Source organism: Leuciscus leuciscus (assembly GCF_965113295.1).
Source record: "Leuciscus leuciscus genome assembly, chromosome: 3".
Taxonomy (NCBI): Eukaryota; Metazoa; Chordata; class Actinopteri; order Cypriniformes; family Leuciscidae; genus Leuciscus; species Leuciscus leuciscus.
Genome location: NC_138727.1, coordinates 52,917,441 through 52,932,353, shown reverse-complemented (window position 1 = coordinate 52,932,353; position 14,913 = coordinate 52,917,441). Strand labels below are relative to the sequence as shown.

General features: G+C 44.2%; 2 protein-coding genes across 2 annotated transcripts in view; one reads left to right on the top strand and one right to left on the bottom strand.

Annotated features, from left to right (window-relative positions):
• The window catches only part of LOC309493832 (CD209 antigen-like protein 2), a 161,701-nt gene that overhangs the window by 87,479 nt on the left and 59,309 nt on the right, over positions 1-14,913 (bottom strand). The window lies entirely within an intron of this gene.
• Positions 1-14,913, top strand: part of LOC309493736 (uncharacterized protein) — a 115,842-nt gene that overhangs the window by 81,420 nt on the left and 19,509 nt on the right. The window contains exons 5-8 of the mRNA XM_082162954.1: positions 4,121-4,504; positions 4,594-4,715; positions 5,177-5,280; positions 5,483-6,183. Of these exons, the coding sequence (XP_082019080.1) occupies positions 4,121-4,504; positions 4,594-4,715; positions 5,177-5,280; positions 5,483-5,612 (740 nt within the window). The 3' untranslated portion in view covers positions 5,613-6,183. Of the gene's footprint in view, positions 1-4,120; positions 4,505-4,593; positions 4,716-5,176; positions 5,281-5,482 lie in introns of the transcript that reaches the window.

Below are 14,913 nucleotides of genomic sequence, written 5' to 3'. Positions count from 1 at the left end.
TATGGACTTATCTAACTCTGGGGGATACGGTGAATAAACTAAAGTCCCAAAAAGTCGGCGTATTCCTTTAAACGTAAACACAGATTTTTTTGTCTTTATCAGCTTTCCTGCATATATACTGGCCCTGATAATCATTGCAAATACTGCTTGCTCCATTTCTGCAAATCCATTTTTGTGAATGAATGACTCTCTGGTCTTCATCAGAATCAGAATCAGAATCAGAATCAGAAAGAGCTTTATTGCCAAGTGTGCTTGCACCCACAAGGAATTTTTCTTGGTACTGAAGCTTCCAGTGCACATATACAAATACAAATACAACAAGAAACATAGTAATACAAATTCTAAGAATAAAATATATTTAAAAAAAATAAAATAAAAATAGTATAAAAAGTAAAAAAAAAAGGGGTCACAGTTGGGTTTAGTCTGAATAAACATTTACAGATTATGAACATATTTACAGTATTTTGAGAAGTATGAATAATATAAATATAAATATCACCTGAGTTAAAGAATATTACACTAGACAGTGGGAGTCTAGTGCATGTTACAGATTATGAACATATTTACAGTATTTTGAGTAGTATGAATAATATAAATATAAATATCACCTGAGTTAAGAGAATATTGCACTAGACAGTGGGAGTATTGCACTTGCAGGCATATGCCTTGGGGGGCATGTTAAGTGTTCAGAAGGGAAATGGCCTGTGGAAAGAAACTGTTCCTGTGCCTGGATGTTCTTGTGGCCAGTGATCTGTGTCGCCGTCCTGACGGTAACAGTTCAAACAGGGGGTGTCCAGGGTGAGTGGAGTCTGTGATGATTTTACCTGCTCTCTTCCTCACTCTGGAAGAGTACAGGTCCTGGGGGGTTGGCAGGGGGGCACCAATAATCCTCTCTGCTGTCCGGACTGTCCGTTGTAGTCTCCTGATGTCCGATTTGGTAGCTGAACCAAACCAGACAGTGATGGAAGTGCTTAAAACAGACTCAATGACGGCTGAGTAGAACTGGATCAGCAGCTCCTGTGGCAGATTGAACTTCTTCAGCTGGCGAAGGAAGTACAGTCTCTGCTGGGCCTTTTTCACAATGGAGTCAATGTGATTTGCCCACTTCAGGTCCTGAGAGATGGTAGAGCCCAGGAACCTGAATGACTCCACTGCTTCCACAGTGCTGTTCATGATGGTGAGAGGGGGGAGTGCTGGGGATTTTCTCCTGAAATCCACAATCATCTCCACTGTTTTGAGCGTGTTCAGCTCAAGGTTGTTATAGCTGCACCAGACAGCCAGCTGTTCAACCCCCAGTCTGTAAGCAGACTCGTCACCATTTTGGATGAGACCGATGACGGTGGTGTCGTCTGCAAATTTCAGGAGCTTGACAGAGGGGTCTTTAGAAGTGCAGTCATTAGTGTACAGGGAGAAGAGCAGTGGGGAGAGAACGCACCCTTGGGGGGCGCCAGTGCTGATGGTGAGGGTCCTGGATGTGAGCTTCCCCAGTCTCACTCGCTGCTGCCGGTCGGTCAGGAAGCTGGAGATCCACTGACAGATTGAGGATGGCATGGAGAGCTGAGTCAGTTTGGCTGTGAGAAGATCAGGGATGATGGTATTGAAGGCCGAACTGAAGTCCACAAATAAGATCCGTGCATAAGTCCCAGGTCTGTCAAGATGTTGCAGGATATAGTGCAGTCCCATGTTGACTGCATCATCCACAGACCTGTTTGCTCTGTAAGCAAACTGAAAGGGATCCAGAAGGGGTCCAGTGATGTCCTTCAGATAGGCCAACACCAGTCTTTCAAACGACTTCATGACCACAGACGTGAGAGCGACAGGTCTGTAGTCATTAAGTCCAGTGATTTTAGGTTTTTTGGGAACCGGAATGATAGTGGAGCGTTTGAAGCAGCAGGGAACTTCACACTGCTCCAGTGATCTGTTGAAGATCTGCGTGAAGACTGGGGCCAGTTGGTCAGCGCAGGCTTTTAGACAAGCAGATGAGATGCCGTCTGGGCCTGAAGCTTTCCTAGTCTTCTGTTTTTTGAAGACTCGGCTCACGTCCTCCACACAGACCTTAAGCTCAGGTTGGATGGCAGAAGGGGGGAGGAGAGGGGTTGCAGGAGGTGATGGTGGATGTGTGAAGTGCACATCAGAGCGGGTGTGAGGTGTGAGTCTGGGCTTCTCAAACCTGCAATAGAATGCATTGAGAGTGTCAGCCAGTTGTTGATTCTCCACAGATCGGGGGGATGGTGATTTGTAGTTGGTGATGTTCCTCAGGCCTCTCCAGACTGATGCCGGGTCGTTGGCTGAAAACTGGGTTTTCAGCTTTTCAGAGTAGCTTCTTTTAGCAACTCTGATCTCCTTTGTCAGTCTGTTTCTGGCCTGGTTATACAAGATTTTATCCCCACTTCTGTAAGCATCCTCTTTGGCATGACGAAGCTGTTTGAGTTTCCCAGTAAACCATGGTTTATCATTAGTGAATGATAAGAATGTCCTGGTAGGAATGCATGTATCCTCACAGAAACTGATATATGATGTTACAGTATCTGTGAGCTCATCCAGATCGGTGGCTGCAGCTTCAAAAACAGTCCAATCAGTGCAATCGAAGCAGGCCTGTAGATCCTGCTCTGCTTCGTTGGTCCATCTTTTTACAGTCCTTATTACAGGTTTAGCTGATTTCAGTTTCTGCCTGTAGGTCGATATAAGATGAACCAAACAATGATCAGAGAGCCCCAAAGCTGCCCGTGGGACGGAGTGATACGCATTCTTTATCGTGGTGTAACAGTGGTCCAATATATTACTGTCTCTGGTAGGACATGTAACATGCTGTCTGTATTTTGGCAGTTCACGGGAGAGATTTGCTTTGTTAAAATCCCCAAGAATGATTAAAAGAGAGTCTGGGTACCTTTGTTCCATTTCAGCTATATGTTCAGCCAGCTGTTGTATCGCCGCGCTCACACACGCGTCTGGAGGAATGTAAACATTCGCGAGAATGAATGAGGAAAACTCCCGCGGCGAGTAGAAAGGTTTACAGTTTATGAAATGTGCCTCTAAATTAGGAGAGCACATCTTCTTCAGTGTTGTTACATCTGAACACCAACTTTCGTTAATGTAGAAACACAATCCACCACCTCTCGTTTTCCCCGTTAGTTCCGCGATGCGATCCGCTCGGAACAGCTGAAAGCCCGGCAGATGTAGTGCGTTGTCCGGTATGGCTTCACTCAGCCAGGTTTCAGTGAAGCACAGAGCAGCGGAGTTTAAAAAATCCTTGTTAGTGCGGGTGAGGAGAAGAAGTTCGTCCATTTTGTTAGGAAGAGATCGGAGATTCGCAAGATGAATACTAGGGAGTGCAGTGCGGAGGCCGCGCTCGCGGAGTTTAACCAGCGCGCCAGCGCGCTTCCCGCGTTTGCGTCTGACCGCGCGTTTGAACAACACCGCTGCCCCTCCGACGAGAATGTCCAGTAAAACGTCTGAGTAATCAAAATCTGTGAAAAAGTTGTCTGGTGTGTGTTTCCTAATGTCCAGTAGTTCGTCTTTGGTGAAACTGATAGGAAAAGAATGACTAAACGCAGAACAAACCAACAAAAACAACACAATAACTGGAGAGCTCCACACCGAGGCAGCCATCCGCGGCGCCATCTTGGAATCATCACCCACTTGCACCCCCTGCTGGTGAGGAAGAATAACAGCAGATGGAGGTTATGCATCGGCACTCTACTGCTATTCCTGCAGTTCCCAGATGTGCACTGTTGAATTTTCTGTCGAGTTTGAACCACTGAATTTGTGAAAGGGAAATTAAATGGACAGAAAATTGCCTGTCAAATATTATGGGTTGTATTTTTAAACAGACTGAATATTTTGGAAGTGAAATCTGAAAGGTGAATGTGGATTATTTAATTTTTAATAATGAAAATGTGTGTGAAATGTTTTGAATTGAAATATTCACAGAATAAATATATGACCATGTTGAATTTCAGCCTATAAAAATGCAACAAAAAGTAATATATCTGTAAATGCAATGCATTTTTTTCAATAAGTGCAATCCAATAAGCTTTTTTGTTTCAAATATATTTGTCATTATTTAACTTCCATAGAAGTGTATACACTGATATGTGTGTGTTTTGTCTCTGTTTGTAAGGAGGACGCAGGAGTTTGGTGTTGAAGACAGTGTGTCTCGGGCTCATTTGTGTTCTTCTGCTGGTCTTCATCACACTGTACATCACCATCACAGCAGAGAGAGACCTGTTAAAGAGTTACAAGAACACAGTTGAAGAGTTCAATCACACTATCATCAGCTTACAGCACAATTACACTGATCTAATGACTGAAAAAGAACAACTGAAGAACAGCTTCAGCTCTTTGAATCAGAAGAAACTAGAACTGGAGACCAGAGTTAGTAATCTCACTGCTGAAAATGACCAGTTACAGGGAAATGTTGACTCTTTGAGTCAGAAGAAACTGGAGTTAGAGACCAGAATCACGTCTTTGAGTGAAGAACTGAAGAAGGAAAAATCTAAACAAGGTCAGTACCAATCTGTTTGTAGATTCTTTTCCCATAATTGTCTTTATTTTAATCCATTTAAAAAATTTGGATCTTAAACAATCTCTTAGGAAATCTGTGTGGTCTTGTTTGTTTGTTCAAACCCAATGAACCAATGAGCTGGTCTGAGAGCAGGCAGTTCTGCAGAGATCGAGGAGCTGATCTGATCATTATCAACACTGAAGAGAAGCAGGTGAGATTGTGTGAGTGACTGTTAATCAATGAGAGGAATCACACTCTTTACACGACACACCGTTTTCAACTAAAATAGGGAAACTTATTATGCATTTTGAGTGTTTATTTACATGACAACGGCTTTTTGTGGGCCTGAAAATGCAAACTTTTGAAAACAGGTTTCAAAGTGCAAGTTTTGTAGTTTGTGTAAACTACAAAAACGCAAATTTGTGAAAATGTGTAAATACGCATAGTCGCCTACGTATTACTTGTCTATAGGTGTGTAGTCACAAAGTGACATCGCCAATACATACAGCGATACAACTTTTTAGTCGTTTTCGCTTATATCCGTGTGAACAGGGATCGTTTTGACATCGCTGTGGCCTTTACATGATAAACAGATCAGATCATTGCTTTTTCATTTTTAGTACATCATTGAAGTGTAAACGTACCATTATTCCTGTTTATATTCACACACAGAGGCACTTAACTTCATTCATCAAGGAGAGAGTGTGGATTGGTTTGTCTGACATTGAGAACGAGGGGATCATGAAATGGGTGGATAATTCACCACTGAATCAAGGGTAAGAGATAAAACCAGTGCAAATGTATTTCAAACATGAGACTCACAACCTCTAAAAAATAACTGAAGACACAACTCTTCCACAAACACCACAACCAAAGATTTTTTGCAAAACAAAACTATTCTCTCTGTTAAGTTTTTGCCCTTTCTCTTTTGCTCTTGCTTCTGTGCTAAATTTACTCTTGTTGCCACATGTTATTCAGGTTTTGGAATAAAGATGAGCCAAATAATGCAGGAGACGAGGACTGTGTTGAACTGATGCCTTCAGACTCCATCCAGAACTGGAATGATCTCCCATGCTCTGAAAAGAGGAAAGGGGTTTGTGAGAAATAGGGTTAATCCTGTATTGTCATGTTTTTAATTGTATTATTTTATGGAATCAATCTTATTGTGATTATAAAATTTCTGATTGAGGTTCCTATCTTTTAAAACAGTCTGATAATTTTATTTTATTCAAACTGGTATCAATTTAATTTTATAATCTTCTATCACATAAAAAAAAAAAAAAAATCACAAATTGAAATGCATAAAAGGAAAATGTAAAACTGTCCAAAAAAAATTATTGCTTTAATAAACTTATAACATCAGATTGGGTAAACCTCTAATGTGTTCATGTCTTCCCAGACAGCAACAGTGTCGGCCCAGATCCGGCCCACATCTGTGTGTTATTCATGTGTACCGGATCTGGGCCGGATGTGGGCCGACACTGTTGCTGTCTGGGTTGCTGTTATGATCTTATTCTAGCTTTTATCATGAGCCAATAAACTACAGAAGTCTGAAGTGTCCCAGGTTGCAATAATTCACTGTGTTATGCTGTTGTATGCCTTTGAAACTTTTGAGTTGAATTGTTTTCTCTTTAAATGGTCAATATAATATAAATATAATAAAATGGTCAATAACATTATTACCAAAGGAATTTTTTTTTTTTTTTTATATTTCGTTCTTACATTTACTGCCTGATGTGTGATTATGGTGAGATATTTCCTCCAGCCCAAGGCAAAGCAGCAGAGAGACATTTTATACAATTTACAGACGTACAGTACTTGTGTTCAAGCACTAACATTTACACCTAAGAAAGTTCCTTTGACAGTAATATAATTCTATTTCTAAAGAATAACTGTAATTTGTACTGTTTTCAGAGAATCATGTGATCGATTTCAAATGTAGAATTCCAAACAGTACATGTGCTGGAATCTAAAGAAGAAATGCTACATTTATGAAGTCAGTAATTTGTTGTTTCTTCTTTTGGCAAATTTTTGGGCTGTTGATTGTTTTGTTGTAGTTTCCCAGACAGCAACATAGTGTCGGCTGTATTTACATGAATTAGTCCAAATGGATCCCTGTCTTTCAGGTTATTCCCAGACAGCAACATAGTGTTGGCCAGATCCGGCCCACATCTGGTACACTTGGATTCCACACGGCCCAGATGTGGTCCGGATCTGGGCCGAAACTATAATATGTTGCTTTATAGTATATATAGCTTAATAGTACATGTTTTTACACGCACAAAATTTAGTGATGAATAAGATGATGAAGAGGATGATGATGACAATGACAGTAGCCTAACAGTAATAGAGGTTGTAATACAAATTAAATGACCAACTTCAAGTGACTGGAAGGTAAATTATAGTAAGCTCTTTAGATATGCTCGTCGCCTGTGGAGTCCTGACAGACAGGGTTCCTTGTCTCCTTAGAAAATTATAAAATCAGTCTTTTCCTGCCATCATGCGCTCTGAGTTAAAACAATGGTTCAAGCCTAACCTCTCTGCCAGGTCAAAGGCCAGCCTCCTTACATCCATCGTTGAAAGCCCAAACAATGCCCTCTCCATTGATTGAATGTGATCAATTAACTGGAGCTCGAATGATGACGTAAAAACTGTTTTGTGGCCTAAACAACTTTAATCCAGGCTCCAAAACGTGGGGGGGGGGGACTCCAAATTGATGGGCTGCAGCCTTCAAAGCTGTTCCCTCTTCAATAGCTCTGAGGGCATTTTGTAGAGCTTGCTCTGTATAAGCACCACGGTTACTATTTCTTTTATATATCCGCATCTATAAGGAGAGAAAAAAATATATATGAGGATGAGATTTCTACACTAGGCCTATATGGGGTTGATAATTGATGTATTTGTTTACCACTATCACCAAGACAAACAGAAAACCCTAATACTAAACTTATAAATTAGTATATTTATGTAGTGAAATATATTCAATAAATGCATTAAAAGCCACTATGTTTTATCATAGGGTCACCTAACCACCTTCAAACAGTGAGCTAACTGTGCTAGCAAGCTAATGCTCACTTGAGGTAATTTTTCATGTTTTATTCAAATATTTAGATTTTACCACCTAGTTTTACCACTGCAGTAAGAGTAAAACAAAGGATTTGATAGAGAGAAATATTTTATTATAGTAATTATGATAGAGAGAAACTATGCCCTCTGGCAGTGTAGGGGCCGATTTACTCCACAAGCTATGACTTAAAAAAAAAAAAAAAATTAAAATGTAATTATATTCCTTATAAATAACATATGCTATCAAACTACAGACTATTCATCTATCATACATCACTGTGATATCCTGCAGAACAATATTCTCTTAAACACTTGTTTAATTTCTTAAAATTAAAGCACTTACCATGTAATCCTCTTCTCTTCAAATACGTTGCTAGTGTCAGCTCTTCTCCATAGCAACAGTAAAAATGCATCTTGACTCCCTCTAGTGGTTATTTTGGGAAAAAACAGGTGGGAGGTGTTTTACCTCAGGGGGGCGTTTCCCCCCACTCTACCCCTATAATAGGTTATTCCCAGACAGCAACATAGTGTTGGCCAGATCCGGCCCACATCTGGTACACTTGGATTCCACACGGCCCAGATGTGGTCCGGATCTGGGCCGAAACTATAATATGTTGCTATCTAGGTTTTTAAAGAGTAATAGATGAATAGATGTACACATGAAGGCATCCATTCAATGTCTCTGTTCTTCTGATAATCATCCTCTCTGTCACTGAGCATCACAGTATTGCAACTAAAAATAAAACAGTTTAAGAAATGAAAAGGACTTCATGTGTCTCATAAAAGAAACACTGTTAAAGCTGAATGATTGAAAGTGTGCTTATGTTTATACACTAGAGGGGGCTAAAGATCATTCTCACACAGTGGACAGTCTATTCGAGAACTTGTGGACTTGCAGGAATTGTAATTCTAGTTTAATTAATCTGTTTATCGCTCAGAAAGTTTTACATTTGTCACTTGAGGCCGTATAAAACATTTTAAGAAAAAGCCTGTTTCAAAGGCACAGATCCAACATTTTTCTAATTCCCATTTCCAGTGTGTAGAAGAGTGAAGATACTTAAAATGAGGACAACTCTATGAAAACAGGTTCGGTGACTATATCCGTTGACAAATGAGAAGTTTCGACTAATGAGTGACTTTTTCTGATCCGGAAAGAATGCATTTGTACCAGTAAGTGCAAAATACTCACAGAAAAGTGTATTTATTTATTTGAGTATTTTTAATTCCTATTTTAAAAATAAGAACATCTAAACCTCCAGAAAATTGCTGAAGACAGCTTTTCCACGAACACAAGCAGCAAAACCACAAAAGGCCCTCCACAAACACAGTATGAGTCTGCAGGGAGTTTATAAGTTGGACTGCAAATCTTTTTTCTTCTCGAAGGCCAGTGTGAAATGACACCACTTCCAGTGAAGGTTTAACTTTACTATAAAAACACTCATCACTCTAAAGATCACAGCTCATCTGTGAAGACGTACTGTCCGACACAGTGAATAATGGATTCAGAGGACATTTATCAAAATGTTGAACGCAGAGATATTAAGAACACAACTGTACCTCCAACACAGAGTAACGACCAGGATGAAGGAAAAGATGAAATGCGCAGTAAGCAGAAAATTACTTTAAAGAATTTGTCACAGATGGTGTTGTTAATGGTGTCACTAATGTTTGAGGAAATGAGAAGTGTTACATACAATTTAAAATATATGTTCTAAGAACAATATGTAAGTGCTTCTGCTTTTATATTTAATGTATTAACATGGATGATTTTGAAAACATGTTCTTATTTGGAGTTTATTGTATATCAGTGTTTGTCTTATAAAAGAATATACTGTAAAAGCTCTATCTACAGCATTATCTAAATACAAGGGTAGAGTTCATAAAAAGGTTGATTTGAAACTTAATTTCTAATAATATGAAGGGTATGGAAGTAAAATAATGACAATGTATTTGAAACAAAAAAGCTTGTTGAATTGCACTAATTGAAAAAATAAATGCATTGCATTAACCGTGCTTGAATTTTAGGCCTCGTCCACACGGAGATGTGTTTAGCTGTATACTTTAAAAAAATTGTATCGTATCAGCATTTCATCCAGACGGATCTGGCGTTTTGGGAGTCAGACACCGCTGCGTCACATAACTTCAGCAACAACTGCGGACTACATGCTTGTGTACTGAGCCTCTTTTATTTCTTTATTTCTTATTTGTGATGCGATCTGGGAAAACCCGTCGGATGTCGCGCTGGGCCGTTTTCAGTAAATTCCAAAATATTTTGAATGTCAGTTTTTTATCAAATGTATTTTTTCATTAAATTATTATTCTATAACATCTTTTCTCTTATCTCTGAAAATATCTTGGCAAAATTCCCTTGTTTAGTGCAGAAAAACAGCGATAGTGTCAAGCTGAAAATACTCTCTTTCTCTAATGCATTCTCTGCGACCATTTTCTCTAACGCGTCTAACGCACGGCAGAGGTAAAAAAACAAAACAATCGCCGTATATCCCATACACCTGTCCGTCTCTTAACACTACAAAGATAGTTTACCTATAAAATAAACCACATAACATGTACAGTGAATGTGTATTAGTGCGCATTTCGCGCCAATCCTGTTTAAAAAAAAGAGTGCCAAGCGTCCCGACGGTGACCGTTATTAAACCTGTTCTCTTACGAGAGGTACTCTCGTACTGCGTAAGTCTTACGCTAGGGGAAAATCTCTTTTCCGCGAGATACTGAAGCCAAAAATTATCCTTAATTTTGAAATAATGTAAAACGCGTTGCGGCAGCATGCAGACACAGGCGAGACGGCTTGTGCGCCTATTGGCTGCCCTGCGGCAACTGCAGCAGCCTATCGATAAGGCCTTTTCGTGACGTCAGCTCCAATGGGGGCGCTTCGCGCCCAATACGTCACGTCCCGCCAGAATGGGCGTGGTCTAGGACTATAAATATAGCTTCGAGAGGCTAGCTCACTGATTTTTCATCTCTTCAGCGAAGCTCTCGCATCGCTGGATCCGGAGAGAAGCCGCGCCGTCTGAAGAAGCCTTTCAGCGGGACGAGTCGACACTCTGAAGCCGCTGGCCGCGCCGCCTTCAGTCGCCTTCCTGCTGCGCTATCCGGCGTTATATCCTTTCTCTGCTACTGTGTTTCGTGTATGTGTGTGTGCTCGCAGCCGCGACACACACTCTCATTGCACTAAAAGACCCGGGCGTCTTTTTCAAGACGCCCCTTTCCTGAGGATCACGCAGCTCTCGCGCTCGCTGACGGTGACCGCCCTCACTGCGAGCCAGTTACTGCCTATGGTGACTCTGGCATCCTTCTCCGAGACTGCTCCCCCGCCCCCCTCCAACCCGCAAAGCTCGCCGGTTCGCCCGCTTGCCTTGCCTGCTTTGGGGGATGTTCGAGCCGCGCAAACCGCGCCGTTCACAGGGGATGTCAGAAGCGGACGGTCACGGGGCTAGCTTTCTCTCTCCCTCTGTTCGAGCCGCGCAAACTGCGCCGTTCACAAGGGAGGCTGGAAGCGGACGATCGGGGTTAGTTTTTCTTTACGTTACAAGAAAGCTACCCTGCCCTTGCGCCCCATTCACGCGTCACTCACCGGCGAAAAGAGAACTCAGTTCCCTGATTAGGCGACTGGAAATATCAATATTGCAGCAAACGAGCCTGTTGTAACACGCACGCTTGCAAGCAAACGCTGAAGAAAACATGTTGACGCTCTCTTATATGCTCACGCATCTATACACCTCAGTGGCGGAATCTTAGGTTTTTCGCACGAGAGACCGGGGTTCGAATCCCGGTCTAACGGCAGATATATTATGCCGCCAATGCTTCGCTCTGTCAGTTCCCTGAAAGGCGACTGCAGATGTGCATTTTGCAGCCAACGAGCGCGCTGTACAACCCGCTCGCCTGCACCCAAACACCGTTTCTATGGTTCCCGTGCGTCACTGGCGAAAGGAGAAAAGGGTGTTTTTAGCCCCGCTGCGGCCGGGCCGACCTCCACTCCTGACACATTTCTCATTCCCCTCTTAAGTTCAGGTGACTGGAAATGTCAATATTGCAGTGAGCGAGCCTGTTGTTTTGCACGCACGCCTGCAAACAAACGCCAGCATGTTGACGCTCTTTGATAATACTCGCGCTACTGAATGTCTATGTGTCTTCCTCTGTGGTCCAGTGGTAGATCATCAGGTTTTCGCGCGAGAGACCCGCGATCGGATTCAAGGGTCTACCGGCAAAACAAATTTTTGCCGTCAATTCTCGCTCTGGCAGTTCCCTGAAAAGGCGACTGCAGATGTGTATTTTGCAGCCAACGAGCGCGTGGTACAACCCGCTCGCCTGCACCCAAACTCTGTTTCTATGGTTTCCGCCTCTGAAGTTCAGACGACTGGAAATGTCAATATTGCAGTGAACAAGCCTGCTGTAATACACGCACGCCTGCAAACAAACGCCAGCATGTTGACGCTCTCTGTTTCTATGGCAACTTCTCGCTCGTTCAGTTCCAGTAAATGCGACTGTTCCAGTGTATTCTGCAGTAAACAAGTCGGCGAAGCAGCCCGCTTGCCTGCACACAAACGCCGCTTTTACGGCTACCCAGATAAATCCCATAAGAGTGTATTTTCTGGTGTCCCGGCCACGGCCGATGGTGTTACGAATGTAGACGAAATGCCCACTGCCCAGTGCTCATTCCTACACACAAACACAGCCCGTCACACAGGGCTCGCGCACATGAAATCGACCCAGGTCGATTGCGCATTAAACGTGGTAAATGTGCCCACTGCCCAGTGCCCACAAACACTACGTTCCGCATATCTCAAGGTTTCTGTAAAAACAAAACCAACGTGCATTCGCTCTGCTCAGGCGGACAATGCTCTCAGTGTTGTAAATGTGCCCGCTATCCCGCGCCCACATTCACACATAGACATGACAGGTCCTACGGGACTCGCCCAGCCCTCCCCTCTCGGTTGACCACCGCAAAGGAGTCGAGCGCGGGCAATCTGCCCGCTGTTATCAGCGCGCCCCCTGCCTCGAAGCGCGACGCTTATGTTACAGCACACCGAAGCCCCTCTGTCGCTGAGCGACCAGAGCGCGCTCCGCATTCAGCCCCTAGCCATTCGTGCAGATGCATGGGCAAGGCTACCCGGGGGTTTTGAAGTGGGTGCTAGACATTATAGAAAGAGGCTATTCGCTACAGTTTCGCCGACGCCCTCGCCCCTATGTGACGCGCGTCGAAGCTACGGTAAAAACAGAAGTAGCACCACCTACTTCGAGCCGAAATTTTGAAACTGTTGAGCAAAGGGGCCATAGAGCCTTTATCTCAAGCTCAGAGTGAAGGAGGGCTATACAGCAGATACTTCCTGGTGCTGAAAAAAGACGGGGGTCTCAGACCCATACTAGATCTAAGGCAACTGAACAGAGTGCTTGCGAAGCAACAGTTCAGAATGCTCACGACCAGAAAAATCCTCACGCAGATTCGCCGAGGAGATTGGTTTGTGTCAATAGATCTGAAAGACGCATATTTTCAAATACAAATAGCGTCACGTCACAGGCGACGTTTGAGATTCGCCTTCGAGGGCCAGGCATATCAGTGCTCAGTCCTACCGTTCGGCTTGTCTCTAGCCGCTCGCACCCCTCAGACTACAGGGCATGCGAGTATTGAACTACTTGGACGATTGGCTGATTCTAGCTCAATCTCACTCGGTGCTCATAGAGCACAGGACCATTTTGCTCGATCACCTCGAGAATCTGGGTCAATTGGGCGAAGAGTTCTCTGTCTCCCAGACAGATAATATCTTTTCTGGGCACAGAACTGGACTCGCTGTCTATGATAGCGCGACTGTCACCAGAGCGCGTACTAGACATTCAGCGCGCAGCGAGCTCTTTCCGCTGCGGCGCATCTGTCCCGCTCAAGAAATTTCAGAGGATGCTAGGTCTCATGGCCTCAGCATCATCAGTACTTCAGCTGGGCTTGCTTCGCATGCGCCCGCTACAGTTCTGGCTGAAAGCGCGAGTACCGCGCCGAGCGTGGGCTTCCGGTCTGCTTCGTCTCAAGGTCAATCAGAAATGCATCGCAGCTCTGAAACCTTGGAAAGCAAACGACTTGTACCAATCAGGTGTTAGCCTGGGGACTTCCTCGAGTGTGAAGGTAGTGTCTACGGACGCCTCCACCTTGGGATGGGGAGCACTGCTCAAGGGCAGACCGTTCTTCGGCCAATGGTCAGAACGGGAGAAGCTTCTACACATAAACTGCCTCGAAATGTTGGCAGTAGACAACGCACTGACGCGTTTTTGTCCCTAAATACGAGGACACCACGTCCTGGTCCGCTCGGACAACATGTCAGTGGTGTCCTACATAAATCGCCAGGGCGGCCTCAGGTCCCGAAACCGGCACAGGCTGACAGAACGCCTCCTGGTGTGGGCTCAGCGCAACCTGCTCTCGCCGAGAGCAGCGCATGTGCCAGGGCTCCTAAACGTAGGACCGGACAGACTGTCCAGGAACAATGTTCCGACAGGCGAGTGGCCTCTACACCCACAGACAGTCCAGCTGCTGTGGAAGAAATTCGGCAGAGCGGAAGTAGACCTGTTCGCGTCTCAAGAAAACGCTCACTGTCTGGAATTTTTCTCCAAGAGCAGGGACGCGCTGGCTCACGTATGGCCCCGCCGCCCGCTCTATGCCTTTCCTCCCGTCTCTCTCCTGCCTCAGGTGATAGAACGGATCAGAGAAGGATGCTCAGTGCTACTCGTAGCGCCGTTCTGGAAAAACCAACCCTGGTTCCCAGTTCTGATGCAGCTAGCAAGCACTGCCCCATGGCCAGTGCCAGTGAGGAGGGACCTCCTCTCTCAGGCCAAGGGCTCGTTTTGGCATCCGCGCCCAGAGCTGTGGTCCCTTCATGTTTGGGCCATCAACGGGTACCCGCTGACCTCCCAAGCGGAGTGTTAAACACGATCACGCAGGCTAGAGCTCCGTCTATGCGACGTCTCTATTCCTCGAAATGGTCAGTGTTCTCCAGCTGGTGCACAACTTGTGGCGTGTCGCCCCTAGACTGTGGGGTGACGGAGGTTCTCTCCTTCCTACAAGAGCTGTTGGACAAGGGCAGGACCCCTTCCACGCTCAAAGTGTATGTGGCGGCCATAGCAGCGTTCTCAAAAACAACGCTGGGTCAGTCAGTAGGAAGGAACGATTTAGTCATCGTCTTCCTTAGAGGAGCTAAGAGACTGAATCCTCCCAGACCTCCCTCAGTCCCTGTATGGAACCTTTCTACAGTGCTGGAAGCCATGAAAGGTGACCCATTCGAGCCTTTACAGACGATTGATCTTAAACACCTGTCTTTCAAGACAGTGTTTCTTCTGGCTCT